This window comes from Agelaius tricolor, unplaced genomic scaffold (assembly GCF_023055355.1).
Source record: "Agelaius tricolor isolate 1412-34295 unplaced genomic scaffold, bAgeTri1.0.p SCAF_50, whole genome shotgun sequence".
Classification (NCBI taxonomy): domain Eukaryota; kingdom Metazoa; phylum Chordata; class Aves; order Passeriformes; family Icteridae; genus Agelaius; species Agelaius tricolor.
Window position 1 is genome coordinate 2,883,816 of NW_027269310.1, and position 27,250 is coordinate 2,911,065.

At 40.4% G+C, this 27,250-nt stretch overlaps 1 protein-coding gene across 1 annotated transcript; it reads right to left on the reverse strand.

Moving 5' to 3' along the window:
• Positions 1-437: 437 nt before the first annotated feature.
• LOC139604375 (synaptonemal complex protein 1-like) lies at positions 438-24,584 on the reverse strand. The gene is given in 32 exon segments (XM_071455546.1): positions 438-1,181; positions 1,267-1,353; positions 1,643-1,789; positions 2,994-3,053; positions 3,490-3,564; positions 4,471-4,563; positions 5,231-5,341; positions 6,321-6,437; positions 7,287-7,349; positions 8,015-8,079; positions 8,387-8,422; positions 8,425-8,446; positions 8,910-8,991; positions 9,638-9,708; positions 9,964-10,081; positions 10,564-10,667; positions 11,024-11,047; positions 11,050-11,117; positions 11,703-11,783; positions 12,705-12,772; positions 13,220-13,404; positions 13,541-13,635; positions 14,156-14,264; positions 14,694-14,767; positions 15,359-15,428; positions 15,818-15,876; positions 18,593-18,666; positions 18,833-18,900; positions 19,291-19,455; positions 22,370-22,416; positions 22,579-22,665; positions 24,391-24,584. Coding segments are annotated over 32 exon segments (2,766 nt in total). The 5' UTR covers positions 24,488-24,584; the 3' UTR covers positions 438-1,037.
• Between the last annotated feature and the right edge of the window lie 2,666 nt (positions 24,585-27,250).

The following is a 27,250-nucleotide window of genomic DNA, read 5'->3' on the forward strand; positions in this document are numbered from 1 at the left end:
TTTCACTTTCAAGTGCTCATGGGGAAAGCACAGCATATTCTTCCAGATCTCTGCACAATATTTGTTAGCTACATACAATAACAAATCACATTTACATCGCTGCTCAACAGCTCAACGTAAGGAACCCAAACTACTGGCCTATCCCTAAGACTACACAAAAAGAAGAAAACAAATCTATTTTGCTTCCCACTTCACCTGCATTTGGGATTTTTGATTTTGCATTATATTTTAACATGTACTTGTAGTTTTCTTGTTATGTCTAGGCTATGTGAAGTAGGGTTTGTCGCTGTTGTGAAACCAAGATTAATCAAGGATTAATACAGAAATAGATGTTCTAATCTATCCTTACACTTCTGCTGGTCCCTAGGAAGGCTGGTGGGTGATTTCTGTCTGTGTTCAAATATTTAAAGCAATAACAAATAGTCCCATACTTGATATTTCAGATAAACAATTTAATGGCATCTGAACATTGTTTTCACGATCTTATAACGTGCATATTTTACTCCTTATGAAGCTGAAATCTTTTTAAATACAAGCAATTCTACTGAAATTCTAGAAGTTTCAAAACCATTTTAACATACTGAAAACAAAACAGTCTAAAAAGACAGGTCTAACAGCCATTAAAATGCAGGAAAAAGCAAGAGGACTTCAGGTAAAAGAACATACATTGAACAGCAACATTTCTTCCACTATGTATTTATGTGTTAAGAAAAATGGAGTAAATTTAAAAGAACAGAAGTTCTTTAAAACCAGAATTTCTAATGCCAGAAACAGCTTTGAAACAACTTTCTATGCAGTTCTATTTATTTCAAAATTTAAAATTGGCCAATTTTTGTCCCAACATTTTGAAGCACAAGGGAGGAAAGGTGGAAAAGGCTCTGCAGGGGTTGCAGTTATAGATCTATAAAGTTCATATGTGTAAAGGAATGAACACAGTATTGAACACACTGAGTATGACAGAAAAATGCAACAAAGCACTAACTCTGAGAGAAAAACAACCCTGCAAGCAATGCCAGGGCACTGGGTATTTCTGCATTTTAAGCAAAGAACTTTACAACATCTTTAATTTTCCTTTTCCTGTCCATTTTGGAGAGCGCAGCCCAGCCCGCCTCGCGCATTCTCCTCATGGTTTTGAGTTTCAGAGCAGAGCCTGGAGATTTCACACTGGATGGAGCTGGGGTCTAGGAAGGAAAATAAAGCCATCCTTTAGTTTCTGTAAACAATCTGATTAACTGCTTGCTTTAATCTTAGGAAAGGCTAACATACCTTTTTTGGTGCTGTGGAATGTAATTGTGAAGCTTGTGGATAATCTTTGTACAAATTTTTAAACATTTCTTCTTCCGAGACTATGCTCTAATAAATGAAAAAGTTACTTACTCACACTATATTAAAAACTACTTTTTCTTTCCCCCTAAGGATATTAAACTATGAAAAATAAAAAAATTAAGATGTCATTATGAGGCAAAACAGTTCAATAAAAAGAATGTCAATTATAATACAATTCCAGAAAGAACCAATCAATTAAAAATATACACATAAATATTGGCTTGAATGTGGAAGCCCAAACTGTTTATTTTCATTCTCAGACCCAGCAGTGAGCACAAAGAAGTGCTCAGCACATGATTTGTTCTCTGACTCTTACCAGGAGGTCAGTGTGCTCAGAGCTGTCTGACTGAGTGTCCAGCTGCACAAGCACTTTCTGCTTTTTCCTGCTGCTCTGCTCTGAAGGCAGGCTTGTGCTTCTTCCACTGTGCATTTTATCCATTGGAGGAGTCTTTATAACATATGTCTGGGAAAGAAAATGTTTCTATTTTTAGATTTTATTTTATGGGGTAAGAATGGAATCTAAAGCCAAACTCAGGAGCCAGTTTACAGTCTGAGTGTCCAAGAATTCACCTGAGAGAAATGGTGGAACTCTTCTCTTTCCATCCAAACACGAAGCAATGACCCAAACAAAGTGGGGTGGGGTGGAAATATCATTTTTTATATTATTTTTGTTGCCAAATGAGGAGAATGAAGGGGAAGCTATGGAAGAGCTGAGTTTCGTGGCACATTGTATTTCAGTTCTTCATGCTTATCAGGAGAAATTCAGGTTATTCTGAACTGTAGCCACTACATGTGGACCATATCAAACATCAAAGAAAATGGGAACAAACAAAACTGCAGGAAAAGGCTTTCAGAGAAAGATTGATAGCTATATCAAGATTGGTGTTACTTAAAATAGTCTTTTCACTAGAAGTTAAACTGAGAAGCATTGAATGGTCCAGTGCAGTCCTTTTTAGACAGATAACATCAAAGTGGTGCTGGATTCCATTGCTCCAATATGAAAACCACAAGTGAACTCCTGACAGGGAAGAAGGGTAAGTTCTGCAGTCAGGACTACTTTGATACTTTGACCATTTTTACAGCTAGATCAGCTTTGTTCTCTTCCATAGAGGAAAAGTGCCTTTACAAATGGACACGTTTAAGACTAAGTAAAACAATTCCAGAGACATAAAAAAATCAACAACTGAGCAAGAAAAATTACACAGTGGGAGCCCTTCCAGAAAACTGCTGTCTAATATCTCCATGGAATGGTAGGACCCTTTAAAATCCCTTCCTATCCCAGGGGAAAAAAAAATCATCTACAGAGAAGTAAGAAATACAGGCAGAAAAATGCAACAAGAAAAATTCACTGTTAGGAGTTACAAAACTTCAATGTTGGACTGCCCAAGGGGCTTCCTGCACTGAAGGAGATATTTTTTATTTTTATCTTTTTTATTTTAGGAATATAATTTGGAGACTTTCTATTTTTACATGAGTAGATTCACTGTATAGATCTAAACAAGGTTTAGGAGTCCCAGGAACATAAATTTTTATTTTCTTTAAAAAGTTTGAAGTCAAAAGCATTCCAGTGTCTTTTGTTGAATGCAAATAAATTATCATGCACTTCAATTGATTCTACACATATAAACACTACCAAATTCTAAAAGCAATTAAAAAGTTGAAGTTACCTTGTGTTTCTTTTCACTTTCAGGAATCATACTGCGAGAGTGCTCTTTTACAAGATTCTCCTACAAAAGAGTTATGTGACAGCAAGGAAATATTTCTTTGAATTCAGTTGTTAAAAATCTTCTTGGTGTAATTATACAGCACAGTCTATAATCACAGACTGTTACAAAGCTCACACAAAAATATGACCAGGTTTAGCACAGCCCCAGCATTCAAAAGTCACTGAAAAAAACCCTACAGTTTAGGGAACTTTTTTGCTTTAGCTAGTTAAAATTAACTAAAATAAAGGAGAGTTTTGTTTTGTTGTTAATTTATATATAATCTATAATCACAGACTGTTACAAAGTTCACACAAATATATGACCAGATTTAGCACAACCCCAGCATTCAAAAGTCCCTGTTTTTCTGTTCAGTTTCATTTCTTATCCAACTCCTCCCACAGCACAAGCCCAGGCCACACCTCTCACCCCCACTGCTCAGTGAATAAAAAAACTCCACCTTCTCTTCAATTTCTGCTTTCAGTTGTTCCTTAAGGGAGGCCAGTTCACTTTTCAAACATGACAGCTCATTTTCCTACAAACCATTAAATAAAGGACAGGGTTAACTATGCACAGCCCAGAAAAAAGAAAACAGTCCCAAGTGAGACAGTAATTAACAGGGACACTCATTAGGTACACAAGAGAATTCTATTTGCTTTTCAGCCCTATACTTGAAGCTTTGCTTTAGCTTGTTTAAAAAAGACTGAAGCACTATAAGAAACAGGTACTTGATCAGAAATGTTCAAGGTAAGACCTTAAAACACTTGGGAGAACAGGGCTGAGAGGGCACAATCGAAATATTTACAACAAAAGTTTCCTATTCCAAGTGGGAAGTCAGAACATGACACACTGTCTGCAAGAGCAGACACAAACACACTGCTACTCCAATTCATTTCTAGAAACATTTGGAGCTTTTAGTGCCCAGAATAAGATCTGCTGCAGCAGCTTGGGTGGGACTGCTACTGGCAAAAATTAAAACCACACTGGAAAAGTTCCCAGAGAACTGTCTCTGGTGGGAAAGACCCAGAGCACAGCAGGAAAAAGAAACTCTCTAAGCAACCTGAAAAAAGATTTTTAGAAGTCACAAACTGACTGAAGATCACATCTTTTGTCTCTCTGTGCTGTCGGGGGGCAAGAGGGAGGGATTGGGAAAAAAGGTGTTTTAAAGGTTTATTTTAATTCTCATTACCCATTTTTAATTCTGTTAATAATAAATTTTTGATGCTATTTAAGTTTGAATCTGCTTTACCCTCAAAGTGTTTTTCTCCTAATCCTTATCTCAACTTGAATTTTTCTTTCCCCTCCTCTGCTCAACTACAGCAGAGAAAAATGAGTGAATGTTTTTTTTTTGTGTGTGCCTGACCCTTAGCCAGTATAAAACCACTACACAAGGACATCAGCCCCTTCACTGAATTATTGAACATTGGAAAGTACTCCTTACCAGTGCTCTTTCTGATGAGAACTGCTTTTGCTGTTTCATTTTATATACTTTTAACTCTGCATCTTTTTCTTCAACCATTTTATCATATTCATTCTGGGTTAAAAAAACCAAACCAACAACAAACTCAAAACATGTGACTAAATGTTACAATTATAGAGTTATCCAGTCTTAAAACATCATTTCTTTCAAACCAGGCTCTTAAGATTCAGAAAGAAAAGATTCATTGATGCTTCTGCAGAAACTGTAAACCAGAAAATGCTCAATTCAAGTATTATTTTGTGGGCTGGCAGAGAGTGCTTGATTTCTGTGCAGCAATATGTGCTCAGCACTAAGAGCCAGCTGTGCCATCTTTATTAATGTATCTGCTAAAGATATTGCAAAATAGAGGAATAGAAAGGAAAACTAAAATGTGTCAGGCTAAACTGCTGGCAGTCACTAAGTCATCTCAGAGAAAGAGGCCAAACTGATACTGAAAAATATTGCACTCAGATGGTATCAAAGGAAGCCTGAACTGAAAAAAATCTAAAAATCCCAGAAGTTTAGATGAATGGAATTTATCTGCCCATAGGAATCTTTTGAAAATCTTCAAATGAATTTGATTTTAGATGATGCAAAGTCCAGCATGTGTTCAGCTTCCTTTTCCCAGATTCAGGCCTGTTTCTGCTTTTGAAAGGTCATTAATGTGGTATCACAAGTTATAAACATGCTGTTAACATGGTATCACACACTGCAAACCACAGCAAGCAGGAAAATCTCTTACCTTGTGCTTTTCCATCAGTGCCATCATCTCAGTTATCTTGTGCCGACATCTGGCATCAGTTTCTCTCTGTATCATTGCTGTTTCATCACAAAGCAACCTCATCTTTTCTACCTGTCAGTAATAAATTGCATTTCATTCATCAACATAACCATATATTTCTTTTTAATCTTAATTTCTTCTTTCCCCTGTGGGTGCAAAGTTTGCAGTCCCACTTGGGCTTTATTTGCTTTTCAGATCCCTTTCAAATCCCTCATCTTTTCTGCAGATTGTTAAAATGGGCAAGATCAAAGGTACAGCCATGGCAGGCAAGTTCACTTCAAACCAAAAGGCCATTTCAAGCACTCTGCCCTAACATTTCTTAGCATTGCCATCAAAAAAAAAAGTGTGGGCAGAAAAAATACTAATATGGGAGAAGTTATAATCTAATTTAACTATGCTGACTTTATACCAAGGGTGGAATTTCTTTGAACTATATCTTGAAAGCAAGAAGTTTTAATGGAGTTCTTATTTTCAAAGACATACTCAAATACGTCAGCCTAAGCACCTAATTGTCGCAGACGTCTTTTTCACTAAAAATCCTTTCTTTAGGATTTTCCCTTCTGAGAAGCTGAGGCCTCAGAGACAGAATGTAAACAATGGTTATCTGCTGCTGTGGAATGCAACAGGTGGATTTTTGATTGGGCCATCTTGAATGTTTATAATTAATGGCCAATCAAGACGGAGCTATCTTGGACAGAGTCTGAGAGAGCTGCCTTCTGTTATCGTTCTTTTCTATTCTATTCTATTCTTAGCCAGCTTCTGAGGAAATCTTTTCTTTTATTTCTTTTTAGTATAGTTATAATGTAATATATATATGTATCATAAAATAATAAATCAAGCCTTCTGAACATGGAGTCAACATTCTCATCTCTTGCCTCATCCAAGAACCCCTGTGAACACTGTCACACCTCATGTACTAAAGCTTTGCTCACAGGCATACACAAATTCCATGCATGTCTGAAATGGAAGAGCAAGGACTCTGGCCAATAAAGCTTCATAAAAACATTTTAAATTAAAAAAATTAAATTGCAGTAAAAATAACACCTCTCACCTCTTCACGAAGTTTATTTTCATTTCCTTTTCTTGTTTCTATGTCTTTTTGATAGATGTCAACTGCTTCCTTATGTTGCTTGTTCATATTTTCCATCTCTAACTGCAATTTATTCACCTTTTGAGAATGCAGAATTGCTGCTGTTATTTGTTTAGGAATTACTGTGTTAATGATTTTTTCTTACCTCTTGTTTTTGAGCACAAACACACTGTTACTGTTCAGGTATATGATTAAAGTGTTTCCTATTTAAAAGTTCAGCTTTTTTTTAATAAAGAGTTGAACTTTGGCCTGAAGTGAGTTAGAAAATACTCAAAGAAAGAATGGCAACAGCCCAGTGGGGAAGACTGCCCTAAGCAGTCACCCTAAATGCTGTGAATGCCTCAGAAAAAAACAAATACAGATGGAGATTTGATTCCCTCTCTTGTAAATCTGTATCAGATTTTCACAGCTTTTATGGTACATTTTTCTTCCAGCTGTGCATTTTGATTACAGTTTTTCCTTTTATCATATGAATATCCTCAAAAAAGTCCACTTTTCTTCAAGTGCAGTACCCAAAGCTGGACACAATATTCCCATCAGAGGGATTGCCACTGCAGAACACATTTAAAGAACAGCCTTAAAAAAGTAATATATATATATACATATATGTATATGTCTTTTAAATGCTTTTCTGTTACAATGAGGTTGCTGAACCCTGTTCAGTCCACTATCAACAAAAGAAAAAAAAAAAGGAACAGATTAGAAACATCATTAATTGCAATGTGAATCCATCTCTTAAATGTCCAACAGTCAGTGCCCAATGATTAAAAATGGAAGCATCTTCTAAAAACTATGAGCTCATTCCTGCAAAGTCTGTATCCCAGATCCAAAAACCAGCTCAGAACGTATTTAACAAGTATTATCATTACTTACAGTGGCACTTAAAAACACTCATCTCATCTTCTACATGATGTTATTTAAACCTACCTTCCCTTCATAAGTATTGCTTTTCTTGCTTTCTGCAGTAAGTTTCCTTTTCAGCACCTTATTCTATTGAAATAAAACAAAACAAGCAGTGTACCTTAATAAGGAAATAGAATTATGTAATGGTTTAACTGCATCAAGAAATTCCAGCTCTCATCAGGCAAATAACTCTCTGTTGTGCAGCTCAGGTTCCAGAACAATTCTTCAAACAAATGAATGTTCAACTAATTTCTGTGATAATTACTGTTTCTTCATGACCTTAAGAAAGGCTCCTCCTGAGCAAGAGCAGGGAATAACAAATGAGGTGCAGAATGGGAATTAAAACTAAGATGCTGCTGACAGAAGGTGTGAAGATGTCATGACAAAAAATACAAGTTCTTTATTTTTACAGTGAAGTTACTACAGTTTGTGCCAGTGCAGAATTATTTTCTACAAGTGGTAACTGAGATACTTATTACAAGTACAAAAATAACACCATGCACTAAATGAAAAAGAGTAGAAGTTTATTAAAGATATTATTTTTGTAATTGCTCTTTTCAAATTAAAGCTCATTTAACAAATCAAGTGATTCCTGAGATAACTTCCTAATTTGCTCAGGGTTAGGATAAGAAAGGAGAATTTTTAAATTACATAGGGGTATCTAAAGATATCACAGCAGACACAAACCTGCTGAAAAGGCAACCCAAAATATAATGTGTTTATGTATTTGTGAAATGAAAATCTCTACCCACCTCCTGCTGCAACTCTTCAATGCATTTGGTTTTATTTTCCACCTGCTGCTTTAAATTGTTCATCTGAAAGAGAGATTTCAGACATTCATTAGTAAGTTCTACAAATGACTCCCTATGTGAGCAATTCCTGTAAATGTTCTCAAACCTGCACTTGCACCAGTCTGGTTTGTTCCAATGGGACTGAAACACCAGCTGACTGAAACACCAGAGTTTTAGCCATAAAGTACCATAAGATGTTAAATAATAGCAGTGAACCAGTTCCTTAGTTGTTAGAGACTTAAGAAAGAAGAAAAAAATCCCCAATATCTTCACAATTTAAAAATACACTTGTAGGAAGTTCCCTACATCCATGAAAAAATGAATTGTCCCAATTATTTTCTAGAATCTTCAGTGGTTTTCCTTTCTTGAAATTTCATTTTCAGTACTCTTAACCTGAAATGACAATTGTAAATCTTTGACTGTTACAATGAAATTCTGAAATTTGCTAAAAACCCCAGGTTGCTTTGAACCAACAGAAAGAAAAGTAGAAATGTTTGAATCTATTTAAGCTAAAACTCACACTACATATAAAAAGCTAATCCAGAGCCCATCCATCACTGTGTGGGTATATGAAAAATCAGAAAAGCAGGTTCTCTGTTTGCCTGAAAAGAACCAAATCTTTAATATGAAACTTGCAGCAAAGAGTGAACATCCCCGTGACTGTGCTTGTCTTTTGAAATACCAGGGCTCAGCATGGGCACACACAATGGCACAGCTGGCAGCAGCTGAGAGAGAAGAAACCTCTGGCAGAGATCACATCCCCCAGGCAGAGCTTTGCAGAAAAATCCCAACACAGATTTTACATTTAATGCTGTCCTACAGGTTCTGTAAGATACTTTCATGACACATGACATACATTTTCTTCTCTTTCATCCAGTGTACTTCTCATCTCTTCACCTGTCTTTGCCATTTTCTCCTTCCAAGACTCCAGTTCATTTCTAAGTGCCAAATTAACAAGCATTAGTAAATATTTCCTTCTTGCCTTTAACTTATTTTCAGTACTTCTAAGAAACCCTTCTTTTATTTTCTAAAAAGAGCTGCTAATGTTGATGGGAACTTCATAAGCTGCTCAATGAAAATGTTCTTAAAATGCAGCAACATGCCCAGTAAGTCAATGTGTGAACTGTCCATACTTTTTTTAAGTAGGAAAAGATGTTCCAGCTAAGCCAAGGAAAATACATCCTCACCTGGACTATTGCAATGCAGCTGTGAAACATGGGAGCTGCCTGTCTATTGAACTGGTGATACAGAGAGTAACTCTCATCCAGTTTTGCCTTGTCACATTTAATCCATAACCTTCACCTTCCACTTTCATTGCCTTCTCACCTGAGGTGTCTAATGCACAACAAGACAGCTCCTACTATGTAATACAAAATGATGGCAAACACTGTTCCTGCAGCAATTGGTATTTCTCATCTGAGAAAATTTCTACTTGGCCAACAGCAATTCTGAATAGTTTCTGTTTAGCTATATAATCTAGAAAAACATTAATCAAAAAATCCCAGAAAGCAGCATTTGAACACAACTAACTATTTGAGTCTACTTCCTTTAACAATATCAGTTATTATAATTGTTTTTACTTGCCTTAGTTGGCTATTTGCCTCTTCTAGATTTTCAACTAACTGCTTTGTATTTTCTTCTTTTCTCTTACTATCCTAAATAAAGACCCATGTGTCAGCAAAGAAATAAAATTCAAAGTGACTTCTTAAAAAATGCAAAGACATCCAAAGCACACTGACCTGCCTTGCTCACAAGTGTAAATACACTTCCTCTCCAACTCAAACACAAAAAACAGCTCAGGTACTCTACAGACCCAAGTCATGTTGCAGCTCATCATCTAATTTGTAAAACTGAGTAATTTGTCAAATTGAGTATTGTCCTTTCATGAAACCTGGAAGTTTACAACTTGCCTCTTGTTGTTCTTGCAGTTTCTTGACTTCTGCAGCCACAGCATTTTTCTCTTGTGCTGTTTGTTCTTTCTCTAGTGAAAGCTTACTGAGATACACTGTTAGTTGTTCATTCCTTAACCTAATTTCAAACAAATGGCCAAGAGGAATAAGAAGATGCATTTTGAAATCTCCTTTTAAATTAAACATACCCATTATCAAGTCTTATTCCATGCTGAAAGAAGTCCAGGCCTTTATCTACAAATATAAGCTTTGCAGCAGAGTCAGAGAGATGTAAAAAGGTGACAGAAGAAGGAAAGAAAATCAGAGTCAACTTTTATATAAATCTCATGGTTAGTGAAGATGATGTAGTTCAAAGCAAGATTAACCATGAATTCAGAAACTTTCTCTTCTTGTTAAGTAAGTCAAAGAGATATGGAACAACTACATATGTCATAGAATACATACAAATAGAGAAAGTGGAATTTAGAAATGTAAGTCTAGAATCAATGGCATATATGTGGTTCAAAACTTTCATTAGAAAACAATCCTAGTTCATTTCACTGTGGATTAAAGCAACTCCACCAAAACTAATTAAATATTGTATTTTCAAGATAGTCATACGCCTCTTGTTCAAGATCTGTTTTCAGAGTCACAAGCTGCTTTAAATAATCTTGTTCCTTCTCAGCTGTACTTGTCAGCTGTGCTTTCAAATCCTGGAATTCTTTCTGCAAAATGAAAAGGAAGAGTTTTGAGTATCCATGTGCAAACTCCAACTGCTGGAGGTTATCAGATATGAACTAAGAGCACAAGGCTTTCAGAAGAACCCAACAACATCCATGTCATGGATTATCCAGATTGGATCTTTCCAATCTCTGCTGGGATCTGGAAGTGCTGTGAGATAGTGAACTGTGACACCAGTGCTGTTCATGTCTGTCCCCTGCTGTGAGTTTAATTACCTGGGCTGCAAAATTAGGGTGGGACACTGCTCTGGGTGCTGTTTCTTATGCATAAACTTGTGTAAGAGTCATGATGTGCAACTTCACTATTTCTAAAAACATGTTACTATTGCCCTACTTCAGACCTCTCTCATCTGGAGAGCATTTTCATTGCTCTCTCCACATTTTTCTCTCTCTGCATATTTTCTACAGTAGCCTCAAGACTCTTCTTCAGTCAAAGTCCTCCAATTTGCCCATTATAGAAAATGAGTGAAACTCAGTTCAGAACACTCAATGCACAGATTAGAACAACAAGCAAACACAGTGAAATGCACACCTGATTTCCCACTATCTTAACTTGAGTTGATATGGATTCTTGTTAGGCTTGTAAATATAAAATCATAATGAAAAGAAACCTCTGTTCAGAGTGTATTTCATATAGCTGAGACTTCTGTGACAGAAAATGGGCCTGTGTCACAGTACAGCAGGGTTCACAGAGGCCAGAGCTAATTACCTGCCTGTAAGGAAGAACAAACGGGAAAACTTTATATCCAGAGGGAGTGGCATTTGAATGGGCATGAACAAAGAAGGAAATAACCAAAAACCTTGAGAAGGAAAACCAAAACCATGGGAGACAAGAAAAACCAAAAGCACAGGAGGCAAGAAAAACAGAGGCAATAAAGAAGTTCTTCAAAGAAAACACTGAAATTGTGTGTGAGAAAGTTTAGTAGAAATGTTAAGGTAGACTAGATGGTGTTTATTTATGACATTTAAGATACTTACAAAGCAAGAGGAATTTCATACGAAGAGCAAATGCCATGAGATTAATAAAATGAATATTTACCAGAGTTTCTGACAGCTCTTCAAGTTGCACTTCTTTATCACATTTTACTTTAGTCATCTCTTCTACAGCACATGGAATGTAAAATTAATGGAACAGAAATGATTTTTCATATTTAGCAGGCAGTATAAAACATTTACCCTTTTGCAATACCCAGTTCTCAAAACTTGTTGGATTAAGTTAAGAAGCTGAAAAGCTAATTTATGACTTAATCTAAATGTAGACTTGAAAAAATGATTCAGACATTAGCAAATCTCTATCTGAAGAGAAACTAAATATTTATCTTAAATAAAATTTAGAGCCTTTCTATGTTTTCCACAATTATAGCTTCAAATAAACCATGGACTGTAAGACTAGAGTATTCTGCAAGTATTGATGCACCTGCATTGTTCCAGAAAAAAATCTGAACTGCTGAAGGTACCACATGGATATGCTGAGAAAGGAAACCAGTTGTTACTGACTTCCAAATGGTTTCTATGTGCACATTGACAGTGCTGGTATTTTTTGCAAGTTCTCAACTGCAAGGCAGAGCTCTTACTCTGGGGACTAAGGAGCACATCCCTAGAAAGCACAGGATATCAAATTGATGATATTTAAAGACAACCCCAGCCACCTTCATTCCACTTCCAGCATGGGGAGGGTGCCAGAAACCTCAATGGGAGGGTTTCATCTCTGCTACAGAAGTCAGTCCTGGCACCTGCAGTGCTGCTGCTCTTAGCTGGAAACCAAATTTACCTCCAGAAGAATTCATGCATGAATGGTCTTACTATTGGAGCTCTGCACAGCACTGCCCTTTGGCTGCTGCCAGTACCAATGACCCCCAAAGAAAGGGGATCAGCTGAGTCAAAATAAATTCAGGCATTCCTGATAGGTACAGGTACTGTAAAATCATTTCTCCACCTACTAGAGACAGTCCATTTCTAGACAACAGCAGAAAACATTTTTATTACTGCCTGGCTCATTTTCTGCCTTTCTACAAGCCTTACCCAGTTCAGCAGATTTCTTTTGGAGCTCCAAGGTAAGCAGCTTTGAATCATCTTCATATTTCTTTAATCTAAGAAAATGGTAAATTAAAAACCCCCAAATGTCAGGTACAAAGCACTCACTGCATTTGAAACTTCAAGGACAATAAGACAAAGTCTTAGCACAAGCACTTTAAGAACATTTACCTTTCAACAGGCAGATGATCTATCTGCCTGCAACACATATCAAATTACACTTTTACAACCTCAGAACAGAAGACATAAAAGTAAACAAATATATACCTACAGAAATCTCTATTTCTTAAAGACAGAATTATGAAAGTTGGAGGGGGCAAAAATTTACTTTTTATAGACCAGTATCAACTATCACCAACAAAAAAATTTACATTCAATTCTCTGCATTTAGACCACTGTGTGAAAAAAACCTCCAAATTTCAGCTTAATTTCCAATTGTTCTTGATTTTGTCATAGACTGCAACCTGTAAGATCACTCTTGGAATTGAAACTCATTAATTTACCTATTTTGCTCTTCTTGCAGCAAGCTTTTCAAATTGGCAACAGAAGTCTCAAACTCCTCTGTCAGGGCTGCAAGCAAAGCCTTCATTTTTTTACATTCTTCCTCCTGCTCTTCCTTTTCTCCAGTAACCTGAATTAATGTTTTCACTGTAGTCTGGAACTCAGTTTCCAAGTTCTTTTGAGTAACCTTCAAGACATGATATCATTTCTAGACATGTTTTGCAACAAACAGCTACAGCTGTTTCATGTCTAAAGTATCGATAATTATTTATGCAAATACTCCTCTAGTCTATTTCTACTGTAAAACTATAAGCAAGGGGTACCTCTGCCTTTTGCAATGACATTTTAGCCTCTTCCAGCTCTGCCCTCAAATGTTCTTTACTGACCTGGGATTCCTTTAACATTTCTTCATGATGTACTAAACAAAAAAAGATGTTTATATTTTTAAAAATAGATTATTTACCAAAAAGTACTGCTAAAAATGGAAAATTACATACATTTAAAGAATTTAACAAAGACCAATGGTACTGACATCATATACTATAAAATAATGGATAAAATTTGAATATAGATGGCTTAAAAATATTGAAAATCAAGTTCTGAAAAGTAAGTTTCCTCAGTGACATCTGCCTGACTGTAAATTTGCAAAACTGAAGCAACATATTTTCCCCTTGCAATTTTCCAAAGCTCTCACTGCTTGACTCACCCTAAAAACGACCCTGCCAGTCCTGCTCCCACATGAGCAGCTCCTGTTCCAAACAAAAATAAGGCCTTCAAGGCCCCAAAATTCTGCTGCCAACCAGCAACAGAATAAAACTATCATGACCCTGTTTCCTATGCTTCTATAAACAATTACATATCATAAATAAACAATCATAAACAATTACTTTTAAATTCTATAAACAATTACATTTAAACACAGCAGGCAGAACTCTTACATTTTGCTTCCATTAAGTCAGCAATCTTATTTTGTGACGTCTGCAGCTGAGCCTTGATGTCTTTTATGACAACATCTTTTTCATCTCTCTCTATGGTAAGAGCTGAAATCTAGAAAAATGCAAGAAATATTATCATGAAGTCTGGAAAAGGGACAGATGTTAATTTTCATTTGTACCCCAGGTATGATAAGCAGACATTTTGCTGTCATTCAAGTTAGATTAGATAGATAGATAGATAGATAGATAGATAGACAGACAGACAGACAGATAGAAAATATTTGGCTAGATATAATCTTAGCCAAATATTGATCAAGTCACATTACTCTAAAGAAAAAAGTTCTCCAATTCAAAATCAAACCATAAATTCCAGTAGACTAAAGGTACTGAAAGATCACTAAACTTAGCAGAATTTGACTTAAATGCAGCTTCAGGTGTTATTTTGTCTTTTTTACTAATACCCAGAAACACTTCTTGGCTCTTGCATTGCCCCTTTAGTCACAAACAAAGCTCTACATATGAGATGGTAAAATGAGCAAACCTGCTTTTCCTTTTGACTGACTTCCAGTTTGCATTCTTTTTCAAACTTGTCCACTTTTTCTGCTTCTTCTTTTACTTTTGAGATACAGTAACATCCACAGTTAACATTCTAGCTGAAATATACTCCAAGTTCAATACAACTTCCACTTTAAGATTGCTTGGAATTGTACAGCTGTACCTTTTGTTTCCCAAGAGTAATTGTTGAGGCAATGTTTGATTTTATAATCAAAATACAAACAGAAAAGAGCATGTGAAAATGAAACAGGAACATACCAGGCTATACATACAGAGAGAGAGCATTTAGCTCAAGTTTCTGTAGAAGTTTCTGTAGCTATACACTAGTGCATTATCATTTAAATAAACCAACTATGTGAAATAAGTATTGATCTCTAGACTGTACTTCACAGAAGGATCTCTAGACAAAACTTCAATGTTGAGTGACAGTTTGAAAAATAAAGTTCCAAATTTGGCCCAGTGGAACAGCAACAGAAGGGTCCAGGCAGTGAACAAAGGCTGCATGAATAAAAGAAGGGTCCCAGTGTCTCAGGGTGACCTGCTCACCATTCCAGCCCTTCACATCTGTCTGCCCTGACCCTGCATGTGGAACACAAGCTATGAAGTACAAAATTGAGCCAGCTGCATAAACACAATAAACTGAATTCTCACATTTGAAACTCATTTCTGATCTGTCGTTCTCTGCTTGCACACGAAGCTCTTCAAATGCCGCTGTCATTCTCTAAAAACAAAATTTAATATCTGAAGTTCAATACTGGAAACCCTGGAACTTCTCCAGGGGCTGCTGCCCACCTCAGCCATTCTGAGGAACCAGCAGGTGGGTGAAACAGAGCCCAGAAAGAAGCCAGAAGTTGTGGCAGTGACCCAGCACTAAGCACCCATCCCACAGATCACAGGGATCCACACCCCACACACTGCTGCACTTTCTCCATTGAATGTGTTTTATGGAACACAAAAATCATTCTTGAAAAGGGATTGAAAACCCAACTTCCTGCATCACACACGACATGATACCCACACATGATGGATACAAACAGTATCCCAACATAAACATGGAACTCAGCTCAGCTCACATAACTCACATTCCTTTCATCAAGCCTGGTCACTTACTTCTATGTTGCTATGAAGTTCCTCATACAATTGTATTGCTTCTGCCTTTTCCTGTTCATCTATCAAAGCAAGAACATATGAGAAAGTTTTTCTTTTGAACAAGAATGCCAGCTGTCCAAGTCATTATACTTAATCAGTATAATGAATTAAAAAAGGAATTACCAGCTCCATTCTTATTAAATAAGTCCTTATGAAATACGGTGTCAAAAGTTACAGAATCTAGGGAAAATGTGTATTTCATTGAAACATTAAGCAAGCTCAGCTTTTAAATTTCCTTCCTAAGATATTTTTTTCTGTGAAAAGTGTAATTCTGGGTCAGTTGATGTGACCATATTAATTATTATAGTATTAATGCTGTTGAATAATAATGTATCAAAACTGTTAGTATTTATAAACTGTAATCTTGGGTTTAGCACTGAATTTCTTCCTATCAGCAGATACCTATAACCACAGAGCTGTCATTAGAAAATTGCAACACTCCATGTCCATATTTTCCTTCTTTCACTTTTGTAATTGATACTATTTTTTCCTAAGAAAACAATTAAAAAAAAAACAGTAAAAGAAACAGCTATCAAAAAAGAATGATACATCTATATACAAATGTGTGGTGGTTTGACAGGAAATGTGTTTTTTGGGATGCTGTGTTTTGGGCTAATGGATATTCAGGCTTTAATATTGGTATTTAACTTGGCCATTTAAGACATAGACACGCTTCTGAGAACACGGAGTTAAAAGCAGAGCTCTTTCTTGGGAGGGTCTTTTTTTAGGTTTCTGGCAGGAAAGAGTTCGGGTCTCTCTCCTGGCCCAGCTGCTAGCTAGGCACGGGGAGGGGAAAAGCCATGTAGCTGAGAGAAGTAGGCTTGAGCTCAAGAGTAGAAGAGTAGAAGAGAGAAAGAGAGACATTGAGAGCCATTGGGCAGCCTCCCCTTAGAGACACAGAGAGAGAGAGAGAGAGAGAGAGAGAGAGAGAGAGAGAGAGAGAGAGAGAGCTGGTGCTTGAAACTGTAACTTTGAAACTAGATAAACATGAGCTTGTGCCGGCAGCACGGCTGGGACAGAGAAGAAGGGGGGGTTCAGCCGGCCACTTGTAAGAGCTTTTAACTTCTTTTTAGAGAATGAGAATTTTACAGATCATTGACTTCTCTTAGAAGATAGAGTAGAAGATGAAGAAAAAAATGTGCAAGTGTGAGAGAGGTCAAGGCGAGTCAGAGATAGTAGAAGAGTAGAGAAGAATCTTAGTAAGAAGAGATGATGGAGTAGCTTTTGCTGAACTCTTTTTGTATAGCCATAGACAGAACCATGTTCTTTGTGACACAGAAACTGCATTCTAGGGGGAGGCAATGGCTACAGAACTAAGAAAGTTCAGTGTTAGTGCCTCTCGGCTCCAGGGGGTGAAAAAATATGGGGGGGACAAGTGTCCCAAAAGAGAGATTGTGGGGACAGGTGTCTTAAAAGAGAGACTGTGCCTTTTTTAAATCGGGACAGAGCATCCTTAAAAAAGACAACCCTAGAAGCAGCTCTGGTCCGTGTTCAGTAGTGAGAGCACTAGACACGAAAAAGAAGTTGCAACGGCAGATGTACTCCGGGCGGTGCTACGAGTGACACGGAAACACATGAAGCTTCAGGTGTGTTTCCAGGGGAAGCCCATGGTACAAGAAAGACTCCTCTCCTCTTGATGAACTGAAGATTGATTGTTTGAAAGGTAGTGCTAGATTGAGAGTTAGTGATTTGAAGAATAGATGTATTGTGTTAGAAATTTGATGGGGGGAGGAAGAAATGTATTTGTAAAGTTTTCATTTTCCCTGTGTGTGTGTTCCTTTTTATTTGTAGTTGTAGTGTAGTTAATAAAGTTCTGTTTTCTTTCTTCTCTAAGTAAGAGCCTGCTTTGCTTATTCCTAGTCACATCTCACAGCAGCTACCAGAAAGAAAGTCTCTTCATGGAGGCACTGGCATTGTGCCAGTGTCAAACCATGACAAAATGTTTCTAGAATTAAGGCTAAAAAGAAATCGACACTTCTTAAGTATCCAGGATCAAGTTAGTAAAATTCTAATGATTAGAATAACAATTTTAAATTGCATATAAAGTAGAATTTCCAATCAAGAACATATTTTAAAACCTTAAGAATTTAAACTTCATTAAGTTATCCAGCTGTCTTGGCTTGTTCAGTTTCATGAGAAGAATTCCAGTTACTGATTATACCTTGGGGTTAAGACCTTTTCTCCCCATAAATGTGTGATGGCTGAAAACAGGAAATGTCAGCTCTGGAAATTTGTTAGAGAGTGCTGGGAATTTATAGTAGATTCCACTGCCTAAAAACAGGCATGAAGGGTCACTTCTTATGTCTTAATATATTCCCAGTGTGTGGATGGCCCTGCAAACCTTCAATGGGCTGAGCAGCCTTGAGGAGCCCTGCCCTGCTCTGGAGCGGCTGCCAGGGCCAGTCAGGGCTGTGGGCACGGCCTCAACCCTGGGTCACTGTTTGGGCACCCAAAGAGCTCCCAGGCTGGCACCTTTCAGCAAACAATTTCACTGGCTTCAAAAGCCCTCTGCATTCAGCATTACACACCAAAAGTCTGTTAGACCTGGGGCTTCACTTCCAATTTTGTGAGCCGCTTAAAATTCACTTTTCACTCTGAGAGCCACATCCAGTCGATCTCAACTAGAGAACTTCTCTGAACAGCATGAGAAATTTCTTCTTCTTTCTTCTGTTTGTGAATTTAGAGCAAGCTAGAAGTACATTTACTCTGATCAATAAAAGCTAAAAAAGCATTTACATTTGCTGGTCTTCTCTGTGAAGCGAGTGCAGGTTTCCTTGAGCAGATTACTCAGATGCCTCAAAGCAGCAGCTCTAAAGGAGGGAAAAAATATCCTGTTTGCACAGGAGTGCACAGTACTTTGTGTACCTAAGGAGTAACAATGGAAATGACCTTCAAAATTTAACAGCTACATAAAACTCCCCACATGGAAACTGATTATTTCCACCACAAAAATATATACTTGGTTCTATTACTTACTCTTTCAAGAGATCTTTATTTTCACATATCTCATCTTCCAGTTTCAAATGGAGTTTTTCATTTTCAAACTAATTTCATAGGGAACAAATGCAAAAAGACACTGTTATTGAAAAACAGATTAGAAATGCACTTTGACTTCTCAAATCCCTCATGAAAAAGTAATTTGGGGCATCAGTAGACAGAAGTCTGTTTTATCTGGTATTACATGCTGAGTCATCTTTTGCATGAAAGATGCAATAATTAATGAACAATAATTTACCAGCAAATGAGACACTTACAGGTATATTCTTCAGACAAACACTCACACAGGACAGGTGCCTGCAACTCAAAATGATCATTTTCTCAAGGCACAACCAAACTGCAACAGTCTTTAAGATTTAATTGTATCAATAATAGTGTCATACTGAATCAGGAAGCACTTAACTTTGTTTATTTAATGTATACTATACAATACTGGCCTGCAGTTCTTGAATGGCTTTATTCTGTGCTTCAATAATCTTTCTATTTTCTTGGAGCTTTCTTTCTTTCTGGTTTAATTCAGTTTCCACAGTCAGTTTCCACTGCTTGATCTTCTCAGCCTCTTTGTAGAGTTTTGAGAACAATTCATTCATTGCTTCTGTATTCTATTGAAACAGGTTCCACAATTTAATCTCAAATACTATCTAATTAATAGTACATAATATCTAATTCATACTGTTGTAGATAATGTATTTATCTCTTAGAAACATCACAAGAGTAATATTTTTCTACAGATGGTGATATAAGTTGATATATGATCAGGAGCCCAAGTTTATGCACAGGATGCACAAATCTTTGTGCATCCTCTATGTATGTATCAAAAGGCTTTACAGAGCACACAGGAGAAACAAATACAATGAAATATCCCAAACCCCCTTCAGACATCACCAAATAGATGGGCTTAAAGACATGGATAACTGCAGTCCACCAAAATCAATAAAAGTTTTGACAGAATTATCAGTGAAGCCAAAATTCCTTCTAGCAGGTTCTTCACACCATTTCTGTCCTCTCCTTCTGACAGACACTGCTGAGTTAAGTAAAAGCAGCTTCAGAGACTTTGCCCAAGAGTACCTGTGATCTTGCCATGAACACACACAGAATGACAGAGTCACAGAATAATGAGGTTGGAAGAGACCTCTCAGATCATCGAGTCCAACCTCTGCCCCAACACCTGGGCTATGGCACCAAGTGCCATGTCCAGTCTTTTTATAAACACATCCAGAGATGGTGATTCTACCACCTCCCTGGGAAGAGCATTCCAGTGCTTCATTATTCTTTTGGTGAAAAATTTCCTCCAAATATCCAACCTATCCCTCCCCTGCTGTAGCCTGAGACTGTGTCCTCTGGTTCTGTCAGTGCTGCCCGGTGGAAGAGACCGACCCCACCTGGCTACAACCTCCCTTCAGGCAGTTGGAGAGAGCAATAAGGTCACCCCTAAGCCTCCTCTTCTCCAGGCTAAACAAGCCCAGCTCCTTCCAACGTTCCTCACAGGGCTTGTGCTCCAAACCCCTCAGCAGCCTTGTTGCCCTCCTCTGGATGTGCTCAAGCACCTCAACATCCTTCCTAAACTGAGGGCCCAGAACTGGACACAGCACTCAAGGTGCAGCCTCCCCAGTGCCCAGCACAGGGGCAGAATGACCTCCCTGCTCCTGCTGCCCACACCATTCCTGATGCAGGCCAGGAGCCACTGGCCTTCTTGGACACCAGGGCACATTGCTGGCTCATATTCAACTGGCTGTCAGCAGCACCCCCAGGGCCCTTTCTGCCTCAACACTGTCCAGCCACACTGTCCCCAGCTTGGAACGTTGTAGGAGATTTTTGTGGCCAAAATGTGGAACTCAGCACTTGGACTTATTGAACTTCATGCTGCTGCACTCTGCCCATCCATCCAACTGATCTAAGTCTCTCTGCAGAGCCTTCCTTCCTTCCTTCCTTCCAATAGATCATCACAAGCTCCCAGCTTAGTGTCCTCTGCAAATTTACTAATGAAGGACTCGATGCCCTCATCCCCGTCGTCTATAAAAACATTGAACAGAACTGGTCCCAGTACAGAGCCCTGAGGGACAGCACTGGTGCCTGGCTGCCAGCTGCATGCAGCACCATTCACCATCACTCTCTGGCCCGGCCATGCAGCCAGTTCTGAGCCCAGCACAGAGTGCTCCTGTCCAAGCCATGGGCTGCAGCTTCTCCAGGAGTGTGCTGGGGGAGACAGTGCCAAAGGCCCTGCTGGAGTCCAGATACACAACATCCACAGCCTTTCCTGCATGCACCAGGCGGGTCACCTGGTCACAGAAGGAGACCAGGTTGGTCAGACATGCCCTACCCTTCGTAGAGCCACGCTGGCTGGGTCTGATAGCCTGGCCATCCTGTGAGTGCTGTGGGATAGCACTCAGTATGAACTGCTCCATTATCTCACCTGGCACTGGGGCCAGGCTAACTGGCCTGTGATTACCAGCATCCTCCTTCCTACCTTTTTTGTAAATGGGTGTCACACTGGCCAGTGTCCAATCATCTGCAACCTCAGCAGTGAGCCACAACTCTTGATAAATGATGGAGAGAGGCTTGGCAAGCTCATCTGCCAGCTCCCTCCTCACCCTGGCATGGATCCCATCTGCACCCAGGGATTTACAAATACCCAAGTGTCCCAGCAGTTCTCTGCTCACACACAGAGCAGGAAGGAAAACCACCACCCTTGTGCCCTTAGAACACCTTGAAAGTGTCCTACAAGCAGTGCTGGGCCAGTGGTCGAGGCAGGGAGAGCAACACACGAGCCCAAAGGGCCCTTTGGTTCACTTACAACACCCCCAAACACCATCCTTGTTTTGGCTGCATCACAGTTTTCTTCCAGTCCTGATGGTGCTTTAATAGCTTAGGATTAAAAAAGTCTAAAACATTGTCAGGGATATGAAAATCAGCAGGGAGAGTGCAAGAAATGTGTTTTATTTTGTGGTAGCAAAGAGTGTTTTGTAGCTGCAAAGTACAGAAGCTATTGCAAAAAAATGAGCTGTACTGAGTTGTGCTAAAGCAGAGATCTGCTGGTAAAGACACTGTCAAAAGAATCCAGTGCTTGAGGAAACCACTGAATTCATTGTTTTACAGATAAAACAAAGCCAGACAAGGCAATGGGGATAATCTACTTCAGTTTTCCAAAGAATACTCTGACTTCAACTCTTCTGCCCCTCAACAGAATATTCAGATGCAGTTCCACAAGGATACTTAAGTGTTTAAATCTTACTCTAATTAAAGCTCATGGACTTCACAGGCACTTCAAACAAAGAAAGAACAACAGCAATATTGCAATCACCTTAATTTTTAAAGATTTGTTTCCAGGCATGTTCACTAAATCACAAATATCTCCTCTAAGTGATTCAGCTTTAAACAGGAGACAGAAAACATTATTCCCTTTTAACTACTTCCTTTAGCCCTGAAATATCTATTGAATAATGTTTTAGGCACTGTTTGGGAACAAATTCAAAAGACCCCAAGGAATTAGATGTGCAGAGTTGATACTTAGCTGACCTCTTCATCTACTTCAGAGCAAAGTTTCACTTGCTGTGAAATTGTATCTGAAACATGAAGAGATTTTGATCAATGTCTTTCTAAAAACTGTAACAGTGAAACTGTATTTAACAGTTACAGATATGAAACTGTGAGACTACTCATGAAAATTAAACCTTGACAACATATAAAAATCTAAAGAAGGTGCATGGCAAATATTCCAATCGTACCTGAATCAGTGATTTCGCCATGGTTCGACACGTCAAATGGCAGCTTAAAGTCATCATCTGAGCATCTGTTCAAACCCTGCACAAATTTAAAAATTAGTCCCTTATGGGTAGATTTGTAAAGAAGAATGATAAAATCCATAAAAAATCCCTACAGATGATGTGAAAATAGAATTTGTCATTAATAAAACAGCTGCCTACAAATTTCAAAGCCCAAGGTATTGGTAATGGCTTTGGAACTCACTTCTTCCTGCCCAGTGGTTTATCAAACTGTTGGTGTCCTGCAGTTTGATTTATAGACTGTGGCCAAAGGGGAGCTTTCAATGCAGGGAACTCAGCAGCTCCTGCCTGTCTGGGCCCTGGTGCATGGCAAAGGACTCAAGGAGAAAAATTACTTTTTTGAAGACCAGTAGTTGATATTTCTTTTTTGCTTTGCTTCCAAGGGCACTTCTAGACCATATCTGATTATGTTTTAGCATGAAAATACCCTTTCACAAGGTTTTTAAGTCACAGAAGTTCATCCTGTAAACAGCTAACTCATCTGCTGTCAGAATATCCTGTTGAATCTCACCATATTTCATAAGGAGCTTCAGCATGAAAAAATAACTTGTTGAATTCCCATAACTCAGTGTGGGGACAGAACACTTTCACTGCACACCTGATCTGGTGAGACCAAGACACCAACACCAGTGTGAGCATCTGAATGGGGCCTGTGGGAATCCATCAAATCAGAGGGGTTTGGGAAAGCTGCAAAAGGCAGCCTCAGAGACAGCAGAACTGTGATTAGAGCCAAGCAGGAGCCATGAGATAGGTCAGCAGAAAAATTATTTAAAAAGTAGAAAAGTAAGGGCAAATAGAACAATGGTCTGTGTATTAACGCTTGTCTGGAATAACTCCCTAAGTTACAGAAAAGTTTATCTAGCGAGATATTAGGAAGTTCTAAGCTTAATAATGGAGCTCTGTGCATTGTGTTTTAAGGCTTACAAGAAGCAGGTATTGTATTCAAAAAAAAAAAGGCAAGCATTGTTTTAACCAAAGGTACGTGTGCTTACAGTGGTTGATAGAACTACTGTCAATATGCTTTTGCTTTGTGTGATTGGTCAAAAAACTTTGAAAGTAAGTTGTAACATTAAGTTCTTTGTCTGCTGCCTGGGATGTGAGCTGCTGGCATCTTCCCATTGTCATCACCGTGTAATGAGACTGATGCTGGAAAAGAAAACAGCTCAAGGCAGTTCCTCAGCAGTCCCGTCCCGTTTGTGATTTGTACACAGAGCCCGGCCGGCGATAGAGCCCTGCTCGCTCTCTGGGCTCAATTACCCACATCAAACGCGGACTTACAGCACAGAGCGGATGCTCGAGAAGATGATTCCCTTCAGTTTTGATAAAAACAACAACAAAAGTCTTTGAAATTCAAACCGAAGATGTCTGTGCATATGCCACTCCAGGCATACGCACAGAAATGAGTCCAGCGCAGGAGCCGTCCCGGCCCATGCAGGGGCAGGTGTGTGTGTGCTCCAGGCCGGGGCTGTGCCGGGGCAAGGGGCAGGTGTGTGTGTGCTCCAGGCCGGGGCTGTGCCGGGACAAGGGGCAGGTGTGTGTGTGCTCCAGGCCGGGGCTCTGCCGGGGCAAGGGGCAGGTGTGTGTGTGCTCCAGCTCGGGGCTCTGCCGGGCACTCCCCGGGCCCAGCACTGTCCCCGTGTCCCCGGGGAAGGGCCCCAGCGCTTTCCCCGTGTCCCCTCCTCAGCCGCGGCCTCCAGAGCAGCAGAGCCCGAGGGGGCGGCCGGGGAGGGGGGGTTTGGGGCCGCCCTCAGCGGCCCCGCGGCCGAGCGCTCACCTGGGATCTGCCCGCAGACACCTGCCCAGCGCTCAGGCGCGGCGGCATGAACAATTTAAAGCGGTTTTCCTTCTCCATGGCTCCGACAAAAGGCCGGGCGGGGCGGCCCCAGCTCCCGGCGGCCGCTGAGGGCGGGCGCGAAGGGCGGGAAGCGGCAGCGGCCCCTCAGCGCGGGGGCGGGGGCGCCGCCTAGCGGAGCTCGCGGGGCACGGCCCGGGCACAGCCCGGCCGGAGAGAGCGGCGGCCGCGGGGCCGTCGGCGGGGCCATCGGCGGGGCCATCGGCGGGGCCATCGGCGGGGCCATCGGCGGGGCCATCGGCGGGGCCATCGGCGGGGCCATCGGCGGGGCCATCGGGGCCATCAGCGCTATCGGCGGGGCCATCGGGGCCATCGGCGGGGCCATCGGCGGGGCCATCGGCGGGGCTTGCTCGTAGCCCGTGGACGCCAGAGAGGTCTCGGGGCAGCCCGGGGGCCCGGGCGGGTTGGCGATGTCGCCGTGGTCGCCGGCCGGGGGCAGCACAGCGGGACTTCGGCCGTCGCGGGGAAGGCAGGAGAGGTCTGAGGGGAAGGGGAGGTCCCGCCTGTACAGGGAATAACTGGGGGAGCCCAGTCCTCCTGTGGGAAAAATGCGTATTTTATGATTGGCTTTTCGCAAATATTCAAATGATTATTATATGTGTTATGTCAGAAAGTTATGCTGTATTAATTTTCTTAAGTAATGTGTTAAATCTAGTTTTAGGTTATAACGTAATGTTAAAATAGAAGCTATGCTATGTGAGATACTTTTTTTTTTTAAAAGAAAGGACTTGCAGCGAGATAGCAGCCACAGGCCACCTAAATCTTTCAGAGAAAGAGAATTTTTTGCTTTCCTATCAGAGGAAACGAACTTCTTCCTGCCTGCTCAGCCCTGAAGATGCCGTCAGGATTCAGAGGAAGAAGTTGACACTGAACAGACTCCTTGGTTTGAATGGAATTTATGCATCGACACTGAACAGACTCCTTGGTTTGAATGGAATTTATGCATCACGTATGAGGTGTATGAATATGCAATAGGTTATTGTTTTTAAGGGTTAATCCTCTGGTAAAGTGTGTCTTTTTTCAGGCTTATTTTGCCAGAAAAAGGTACCCAGATGTCCGTAACTCTTTATTTGTATTGTCTCATATTGTCCTAATCCAAATTATCCAAGTTATTATTACTCTACTTATACTGCTCTTTTTCTAACCATTTTATTACTATGAAACTTTTAAAAATTCAAAAAACAAGTGATTGGCGTTTTTCACATCCTGTGACCCCCCAGTGTTGTAAATGCCTCCCCCAGAAACATCAGTACATGGGATGTTGTGTCTTGGGCACTGTGTGAAAAACACCAATAACTTGTTTTTAAAATTTTCAACTTTTCATAGTAATTAAATTGTTATAAAAACAGTAATATAATTAAAGTAATAAAAATTTGGACAATAAGGATTTAGGAGAATACGAGACAATAAGAACAAAGAGTTACGGATGTCCAAGTACCTTTTTCTGGGCAAAAGCATTGTGATGGTTGGTGGCCATGGAAAGCTGCCCTGGGCCCCTTGCTCAGGGCTGGTGTCAGTGCCCAGAGCCAGAGGGGATCCCTTGCTGGGGGCTGTGCCATGCCCACCTGCCCTGTGCCGCGCTGGCCGCTCAGGCACCAGGAACCAGCAGCCAAGGGCACTGCCAGGGCCAAAGGCCAGGTCAGCCAGACAGAAAGGGGCAGGGCTGGGCACTGTTTCCATGGCAACCGGCACTGGGGGGGACACCTGGGGCACCTGGCCTGGCAGTTGCCATGGAAAGCCCTGGCAGGCACTGAGGGCACAGCCCCTGGCACTGAGACACTGCTGGGCCGGGTGCTGAGCACAGCGCTGAGCACGCAGAGATGGTTTTGTTCTTGCTGAGCTGCAGCACAGCCAAGGCCTGTCCTGCCCCTCGTCCAGCCACGCTGGGGAGGGGCTGGGGCTGCGGGGGAGCTTGGCAGGGGACACAGCCAGGACAGGTGACCCCAGCTGAGCCCGGGCACAGCCCAGACCAGAGCACATCATGCTCAGGGTATGAAGGGGGGGAACAAGGAGGAAGGGAGGATTTTGGAGGGAGGCTTTTTGCCTTCCCAGCTAACACTTAGGCAAGAGGGGGCCCTGTTTCACCAGTGGGCAGGGTCACTACCAAAGACACAGACACCAACTGAAGGAATTGTGGCATTTATATCATGCACAGCTGCAAAGAATTACAAAAGGATAAGCTCAGCAAAGCACATCATCATTAGCAAAGAATTACAAAAGAAGCTCAGCAATCCTTCAGAACTCATCATTACATTTTGATGACTAACCCCTTGGTCAAACACTAGAGGTGTTTGTGGCAGACAAAGATTCTGGCTGACTATCAAGGTACACCTAACAGACATCAGTAGTACCTCAGTGACACCATTCTTCATTTTTTTTTCTCAATCTCATTGGAGTTAGAAACAAGAATTCTGTTGTCCATGGAGCTGGCACCTTTTTAATTCCAGAATAATGCCCCTAGGCCCTTTGCTGTTCAGCTTTACCATGTTGTCTGGGGCTAACAAGGCCTGGGGGCCCTTTCCCCTCTGGCTGGAAGGGGCTGGGTCCCAGTCCCTGAGGGGCACCCAGGCTCCTGGATGCAATTCCTGTGCAAGTCCCTCAGTGTCACAGCAGCCTTCCCATGGAGCCCCGTGGATCAGAGCATTTGCCAAAGGGGCCCTTGGGGCAAACAGGGAGATTTGGTCTGGCAACATGTATAAAGCAATATCCTGTCAGATCTACTTGTTTCTCACACACAATCCTTGGCTGCAGGGACACATTCCC